The 8,562-nt window shown below is 51.6% G+C and overlaps 1 protein-coding gene across 1 annotated transcript; it reads left to right on the top strand.

The window, feature by feature from the left end:
- Nucleotides 1-7,322, top strand: C17H11orf86 (chromosome 17 C11orf86 homolog). Its single transcript, XM_032804382.2, has 2 exons — nt 1-471; nt 4,186-7,322. Exons 1-2 carry the CDS (start codon nt 172-174, stop codon nt 4,303-4,305), a joined length of 420 nt encoding a protein of 139 aa, XP_032660273.1. The 5' UTR covers nt 1-171; the 3' UTR covers nt 4,306-7,322.
- The last annotated feature ends 1,240 nt before the right edge of the window (nt 7,323-8,562 follow it).

Raw genomic sequence — 8,562 nt, 5'->3', positions numbered from 1 at the left:
CAGGTGCCACACCCACCCCAGTGGGTGAATCAGCCAGAGCAAAAAAGGGAAGCTAGAGCCACTTGCCCTTGGGGATCTGGCCAGGACAGGAGCATCTGGCCTCTGCAGGTCAACAGGGACAGGCTCAGACTCAGTTTGTCAGCTCCAGATCAAGCCACCCCCACTCCAGAGATGGCCCATGGCAGGAGCTTCCAGAGAGCGTACTCCCTCCGCACCCCCAAATCCCCCAGCCTCCTGGATTCCACCTACAGCCAGCTGGAGGAGAAGACAGAGAACTCGGACAAGGTGAAGCAGAGGGCAAAGAGGAGAGCTGTGAGCCTGAGGGGGTGGAAGAGTGGGATGGAAGAGTCCCCAGCTGAGAGGACCCCCACCCCAGGGGAGATGCCTCACTCATTAAGCCTCGATGATGGGGAGCTGCTGATCGGCAAGGCTCAGAGCAAGGGCTCTCACAGGATGAAGCAGTGCAAGAAGGTAACAGCTTGGAAACCCAGGGGGTGACATGAGATGGATTTGGGGATGCACTGATGGGAGCCCCACAATGTTTTCCTGGCCTTCCCACCAACCCCATCCCAGCCTAGATTTTTCCCAGCAGCCCTTGGGGGTTTCCATTCCCTCAGATGCCCCTCCTTCCAATCTCCTCCACTGGTGGCCTTTTATGCCCCTTACTCCCCCCCCCAACCCAGTTATCCCCTGTACCCCTCTCCAATATCCTGTCCCAACCTCTCTGATCCAGTGGTGTCATGACACTCTCTGCCTTTATGAACTCCCAGCTCCACTCTTCTCTCAGTGGCATTTCCCACCCACACACCAGGGAAGTTACCATGTCCACCCCCTCTCCCTGTCCCTGCCAGACTCTCCCCTCTCATATCCAGCAGTGCTATTTTCTACCCCTCACCTCAAGGCATGCTAATTTTTTTTTTACTGCTGTCTCATGGTTGGTGGCAGAGGAATTTGTAAGCCCCCACCCCATGGAAGGCTGCTAATGGTTTATGCTAGGGTTTGGTTTCTAAAGAGTGAATACATGGCAGCTGATGATGCAAGTGTGTAAGAGGCATGAGGTTATAAACCCTGCCAGGAGACAGCATTATACATTGTTATAAGCCTTTTGATGCGTCAGGCTCTAACCATTTATTTAGACCTCTGTTAACCCTGCATCTGTGGAGGGGGAAGTGACCCAGTGCTCTGGGTGTTAGCCTGCAACTCAGACTGCAGTAAATTCCCTGGTTCACCACTCAACTTAGACAAGGTTTAGTTTTACAGTTGGGGAAACTGAGTCAGGCGCAGATGACAGTAGCCTTCCAAGCATTGTTGTGAAGATAACTACACTAAGGGTTGAGAGGACCTCAGGTAATAGTGGTGTGAGATGGTCTCCCTCCACTCTGGGGCCAATCAGAGCCAGCACCCCCTAGAGGGGAAGGTCTATTCCTCCCCCTTGCCAACCTGTTTCCCTCCCTGAATGGAAGCCAGCACCTGCTAGAGTGGAAGGCCCCATATCCCACTCCCTGCCCCCACAAGCCAGACAGTGGTGGTGCTGTTAAGCCTCTGGAAGTGGGAAGATTTGTTCTACTTTAGGGGATGGGGGCGGGGGGGGGGGGGAAGAGAAGGAAAGAAAAATAGCCTTCTAAGCAGGACCGGGTGGGAAGTGGTGGTCCCATCCTATGGGAATTTGATATTTCAAAAGTTCTTCCCCACCACCAAACCACACACCAGAAGTTGGTGAACCCAAATGAAAACAGTTTGGAGTCAGAGCCATTGAAACAAAACATTTCAGTATTAAAGTCTAAATGAAGTTAAATTTCAAACAAAAAATGGCTTCAAACCAAGATATCAGACATTTGTTTAACAAATGTTAAGAAAGGACATTCCAGGCCCCTCCTCTCCCACTCTTTCATCATCAAGCCAGGAAATTAATCAAACTGCCCCTTTTCACAAACAGAGTTAGTTTCAACTATTCAGCATTTTTTTGGCCAAGAATGTTTTGTTGACTGGCTCCCAAGCATCTATACAGGACCACCCCTTATCAGAGTGCAGCCTGCTAGAGTTCAAGTTGAGACTTGCTTTCTTCTTAACATACCATTTTTGTAAGTCCTCAAAAATCCATCAGCTGACTCAAATTGTCTGGAAAAACTGCCATGCCTCATGGGGGCCTTGGCTAGAATTAGCAGTACAGCTATGGCCTCTTTGAACAGGGATTTACAAGATAGAGCCCCCCTAAGATCTCACATGGTGCATAAGCCTTCTGATTCTTATTAGGGAGTGTTTTGATTGCATTAGTGCCTAGGAATCCCCTCCCCCCCAATCTCACACACCCCTCATTAGCTGTGTTGGGGTAGCAGCTACAGACCAGGGTCCCATTGGGCCCAAATGCCATACTAACCTAAAACCAAGTAGCAGTCACTGCCCTGAGGTGCTTACAGGGCCAGTACCCATGGCATTAGGCCTCTTGGAGGTTTAAAAACCTGGTTATCACAAACCCACAGGGAGCCAGGCCCCCATCAGCCTCAAGATGGGCAATAGCCTAGGGATCAGCCTCTGCTCATGGGACATTTGGGATTATAACAGGGCAGGAAGCTCAGAGGTGGAAACAGGCTGTAACCCAGGGGCAGGCAACCTATGGCACACGAGCTGATTTTCAGTGGCACTCACACTGCCCGGGTCCTGGACATCAGTCTGGGGGGGTGTGTGCACTGCATTTTAATTTAATTTTACATGAAGCTTCTTAAACATTTTTAAGATGTCATTTACTTTACATACAATAGTTTATATTTTAGACTTTTAGAAAAAGACCTTCTAAAAACATTAAAATGTATGACTGGCACACAAAACCTTAGAGTGAATAAATGAAGGCTCAGCACAGCATGTCTGAAAGGTTGCTGAGCCCTGCTATAACCCAACTTCTGATGGGCTGAGCACCCCCTAGAGGAGAAAGAGGGCCACAGTCCCAAACCTGCTTCCCCTTCAGGCACATAAAAGGTCAAGGCCTCCTCACAACCAGGTCCTGCCAATCATACCACAGACACTTGCAGTCACAAGCCACCTTTGCTGAGGGCTCCTTTAGTTACATACAAGCACTAGACCCACCCCACCATAGTCTTAAATATAGGTCCAGCTGTCTGTTTATAGGTTTTCCCAGGACTCTCCTCCTTCACCATCCAGCCAGATCCTTCCCCCATCTTACAGGCCCCACAGATTCCCCAGGGTTCCCCCATAAATGAAGTTTAAACAGCCTTCCCAGTTGTGGGGTTACTCACCAGTCCCAGATACTTAGTGCCCACCCCACTAGGCTCCTATCTGTAATCCTACCCTGGACTTCCCCAGGATCCTGTCCCTTAGCCTCGGCAGCAGCCTTCTGGGCCAATCCCCTGAGCCTTTCATTTTGCAGCAGCACATCTCTGTGCCCCCTGCCAGCAATCACCCAGTAGTTTACCCAGTGTCCCTCATCTAGGGATTCTAGCAGCTACAGCTCCCAGCTAACCCAAGTTAGGCCTGCAGAGAGCATTTTATGAGAAGCTCCTAGCCCTTCCTCAGCTGGGATTGATTGACTGAAGTGGCCCCAGGTGGAATTAGGTGAGCTGCTAAACAATCTCTGCTGGGAAGCATCTAATTTTAGTCACAGGGGACTGTGCTCATTCCCTCTTAAAGGGCCTAGCACCCTGTGACAGGCTGGATTGGAGCCTTTCCCTAAAGGGAAATAGGGTGACCTGACAGCAAGTGTGAAAAATCGGGATGGGGTGAGGGATAATAGGAGCCTATATAAGAAAAAGACCCAAAAATCAGGACTATCCCTGTAAAATCAGGACATCTGGTCACCCTAGAGGGGAAGGTCCTATATCCCACCCCCTGCGCCAGCCAGTCCCCCTGCCCTGGGGTCAGATGGGAGCCAGCGTCCCCATTCCCAACACCCTAAGCCAGCCAGTCCCCTGGCTTGGTGGGCACCACTTCCCCTAGCCTGTCTTCACAGAAGCAATTTGCAGTTCAGCCAGGGGGAATCTCAGCCTGCAGGAATCCCAGCTGTGACTTTGTCCCCAGCTTCTGGGGGGTAGCCCCCAGGCCAGCCCTACCTGATACCTGCTATCATGGCCATTGCGCCTGCCTTGGGGCGGGGTGGAGTGGAAGGCAAATCATGGAGGAGTCCCATCAGAGCACACCCTTCCTTGGCCTTTCACCCCATTCTCTACCCTCCAGCAGGTGGACCGAGCCCTCCGCAGAGGCTGGGAGACCTTCATGGCTAACCTGTACAGTGTGACGTTGAGCCGCCCGGCTCCCCCCTCCGAGGCCGCCCCGTCGCTGATGAGAACGTGTTGAGGAACCAGAAGAACAGACAATGACTCTGGGTGGCTGGGCCACTCCCAGAGACGTGAACTTCCTAGAGCAGCATCAGCCACTGATCTGGCTGTGTTGGGGATAGGGTGCTTTTTTATAACGACTGGAGATGGGCCTGGGCCACCCATCTGGATCCAGATCAATATATACCTCTCTGTCTGCCCTCATATACGCTTAGCTATCCATCCCCACAGACACCCCTCTATCTATCCCCACATACACCTATCCATTCATCCATCCCCACAGACACCCATCTGGCTATCCCCATATACAACCTATTTATCCATACATGCCCCTCTATCTATCCCCCTATGCACCTATCCATCCCCATAGACACCTGTTCCATTTGCCTATCCCCATGTAGATCTATCCATCCATCCCCATACACCTCTATCTATCGATACATCTCTCTATCTACCTGCACATGCATCCAACTCCTTACTCTCGTACACACCTGTCTCTCTAAGTTTCTCTCCCATGGTCCAGGCTGGCTGGGATCCAAGCTCCCAGCCTGGCCCCTTCACTGGTAACCTGGGAACAGAAATCTCAGCTCCGACTACGTTTCTCCCGCTAGGCCTCCATCCAAACCCGTAATCATTGGTGCTACTCCCCAGCCCTTGCTGCTGCTCACCTAGCCGCAGCTGTAATGCCTGGGCACCGTTTCCCTGCATGTCAGCAACCACGGGGCCAGGGTGTGCCGGCTGCACTGTAAATAGTCTCCAAGTCACAAGGACTCCCATTATTAATCCCACCCTCAGTAACCTGCCCTAACACAGCAATCCAACCTGGTGGGCCCCACCCTATGAGCATGGCGCTAAGGGACTCAGACTGTTTCCTGCTTGGGAGCAGGGAGTGGGGGGAAGGGAACCAAGTGATTTTTCAAAGGGGTTGATTTTTCACTAGGCAGAGCCACAGGGGCTCCTTAGTAGCCCCCCTTCCCAGTGTGGGTACATCTCAGGCACAGGGGCATCAAACTGGCTACTGCTGGGCGGGGCCAGACATGCCTGCGAAAGGAGCATCTGGGGTTCCCTTGGAAAGCCGGGGGGTGCTAGGGGAGGGGCACAGTGCCAGCCTCAGAGGATGCCACACCCACAGTGGGCAGTGCCAGGCCCAGAGAGGCCCTGCCCAATGCAGACAGGGCAAAGGGTGCCTGATGTCAGGCAAAGTAGTGATTCTGGAACCTGTCCGGCCACCCCATCCCCAGGCCCACACACTTGGGAGCCTTGGGGATCAAATGCTCTCGCTAGCAGGGAGGGGACACAAGTCGCCCCCTGGCAGATTTTCAGCAACAGGGACCAAACTAGTGCCTTCTGGATCTAAATGCATGAGCCTCTCCTGCCTAAGCTAAAAGCCAGGGCTCTGCCAGGTCCTCAACCTGTGTATGGGGCCCAGCCACCACTAGAGAGGGACAAAGCACCACGCTGAGTGCCCCAGCGGTCTGGGGACCTGGTGGAATGAAGGGTTGCCATGTTTTCAGCATTGTATGAGTGGTCCTTGTAACCTGATGTGCTGCACGCCCTCCGCTAATAAACCCTGAAACCCCACCACGGCACCTGAGCCTGCTTTCATTGCCATCCCAGACATGGCCCCTTCTGCCATGAACTAGGCTAGAGGGATGGGGCATCACCACTGTCCAACCGAAATCCCACACACACTGAGCCACGGGCCCTAAGGAGGCAGAATGCTCTAGGCACAAGCCACATGATCAAGAGCCAGGACTCCTGGGTTCTCTGCTTGGATGTAGGAGAAAAGTGTTGTCCAATGGTTAGAGCAGGGAAGCTGCAAGTCAGAACTCTTAGGTTTTATTTCAGAGTGTGTGGGGAGCGGGGAGGGAAGTCTAGTGGATACAAGCAGGAATTGGAGGCCAGGACATCTGGGTTCTATCCCTGGGCTTAGCAAGGGAGTAGGGTCTGGTGGTTAGAGTGGAGAAGCTGGGAGTCAGGACTCCTGGGTTAGGTTCCTGAATCTAAGAGAGGATGGGGTCTAGTGATAAGAAAAAGGAATTGGAAGGCAGGACTCCTAGCTTCCCTTCCCGTTTGCCCCCGCATTGGTGAAAGTCCAGAGAAGAGCAACAAAAATCATTAAAGGTCTAGAAAACATGACCTATGAGGGAAGATTGAAAGAATTGGGTTTGTTTAGTCTGGAGAAGACTGAGAGGGGCCATGATAACAGTTTTCAGGTACATAAAATATTGTTACAAGGAGGAGGGAGAAAAATTGTTCTTCTTAACCTCTGAGGATAGAACAAGAAGCAATGGGCTTAAATTGCAGCAAGGTCAGTTTAGTTTGGACATTAGGAAAATCTTACTATCAGAGTGGTTAAGCACTGGAATTAATTGCCTAGGGAGGTTGTGGAATCTCCATCATCTGGGGATTTTTAAGAGCAGGTTAGACAGACACCTGTCAGGGATGGTCTAGAATAATACTTAGTCCTGCCTTGAGTGCAGGGGACTGAACTAGATGACCTCTCGAGGTCCCTTCCAGTTCTATGATTAATGGTATGTACCATTGCTGTGAGGTCCGCAGGTGGGAAAGTGCACTGTTAGATACCTCAGAGCATGTTGTAAATAACACGACTCCCACAGAGCCAAAGTCCACCTGTCAGGGCTATCGGCCCAAGGGTAGCAAGCTCTGGAAAGGCACTAACACAGCAGGATCATTGCAACAGGGAAATCTTCCCCAAGCCATGTTGGGAGCTGTTTGCCTTGTACCAGCCAGGCCCCTGGGGGTCAGGGAAAAAGCCAGAATCTCCCCCCATTGCCCAATGCTACAAATTATACAGATTGTTGCTGCTTTTACCTGAGCAGTTCACAAACAATCAAGGCTTTGTAGGGATGTTTTCATTTGCAGAAGAAATATGAGTCAGGTCTATTTTGGGCATAGTTTTGTTTATACATAAAAAAAATGGACCCAGAGTGCTGTTGTCCTTGACACAGTACAAGTCCCCAACAGATCAGGATAAATAAGAGAGTTTCTGATTTGCTGGAAAGTCTTAAAACAAAAAAACCCACAGGACCACTCAACTCCCAGTGCTGCAGGCTGCAACCTGCTGCTTTACTGAAGGGCATCACAACAGAGCTGGGGGGAAAGCAAGAAGCAAGGGAGGGGTGGAGCACAGTTGCCATCCCAGATGACTCTGGGTAACTCAATTAAATCTATCATGACCACCTTTATTACAGTCAGGGCTCATTATTTTATGAATGTGCACAACGTGCCAGATCTAGCTACATACCCACTGCAGCTCAGGGGCAGGGTGGAGATGTTGCAGCAGCTTGTCACTCACAGAACAGTGAGCACTGATAGTGGGCTCACCTGCTATTTAAATGGATACCACCCTATTCCTATGCACTAGTCACATCTGAGGCACAGCAGTGGAGCAGGATATGATTTTTCTTTGCAACTGAGGGAGACCCTGCAGATTTTAAAGTAACCCAAAGCAGCCAGTATATGGTGCTTGGGCTCATTTTAGTTCTGATATTAAGCCAAGTCTCTGGCCCTGCTATGGATTGTTAGGGCAGAAGGGACCATTATTAGCATTTGGGGGGTGACGGCACTCACCAGCCCCAGGCAGGGACCAGGACCCTGTCCGCTAGGCCCTGTGCAGACTCAGAACAAAGCTTGTGCCTGCCCCAAACAGCTTCCAGTGTAATCCAGCCTCCTGCAGAACAGTTCAGAGCATCCTCCCAGCCATTCCTGCACCTAGCCCAGAATGGCTCTTGGAGCCAGAGCACACTGTTAGCCCTTGGCCAATACTCAGGGTCCTGCCTCTGCTCCTCCCACTCCAGCCTGAACCCCATCCCCTCCCCCGAGCCAGCATCTCCCCCACCTTCAGGCTGCATTAGAGAGGGTGCCTCTAGGAGGGAAAGACCCCCTATGTTCCAGTCCCCACCCCACTGAGCCAGCCCTGGGGCCCATATGTAAATGTCAGTTCAGCTCCAAGCAGTTTGGCTCAGTCCAAACCAAGTCACTGTTCAGGTCAGGCCAGCACAGCCCTTACCTTGGGAACCAGGCATTTCTTTATCACAACTCGAGACGGATCCAGCTCGTGCTGTCTGTCCACCAGACACATGACGCTGCCTATTGCCACGTCTGTCCAGCCCACTGGGGTTTTAGACCTTATTTCATCTTCCCCATAGCGTGAGGTAGCTGGGATCAGAACTCCTGGCATAGTTCCGTTCTCTGACAACCTGAGAATAGATGTAAAGCCTAGCTCTGTACAGACCCTACTCTGACCGCTTCT

Source organism: Chelonoidis abingdonii, chromosome 17, assembly GCF_003597395.2.
Source record: "Chelonoidis abingdonii isolate Lonesome George chromosome 17, CheloAbing_2.0, whole genome shotgun sequence".
NCBI classification, from domain to species: domain Eukaryota; kingdom Metazoa; phylum Chordata; order Testudines; family Testudinidae; genus Chelonoidis; species Chelonoidis abingdonii.
This window is presented reverse-complemented; position numbering and strand designations above follow the sequence as displayed.

What these genes read in the sequence shown, in the direction of transcription:
- C17H11orf86 (XM_032804382.2), top strand. Translation starts at nt 172, where the DNA reads ATGGCCCATGGCAGGAGCTTCCAGAGAGCGTACTCCCTCCGCACCCCC. An exon ending in GGATGAAGCAGTGCAAGAAG is followed by an intron (nt 472 to 4,185) that starts GTAACAGCTTGG and finishes TCTACCCTCCAG; the next exon opens with CAGGTGGACCGAGCCCTCCG.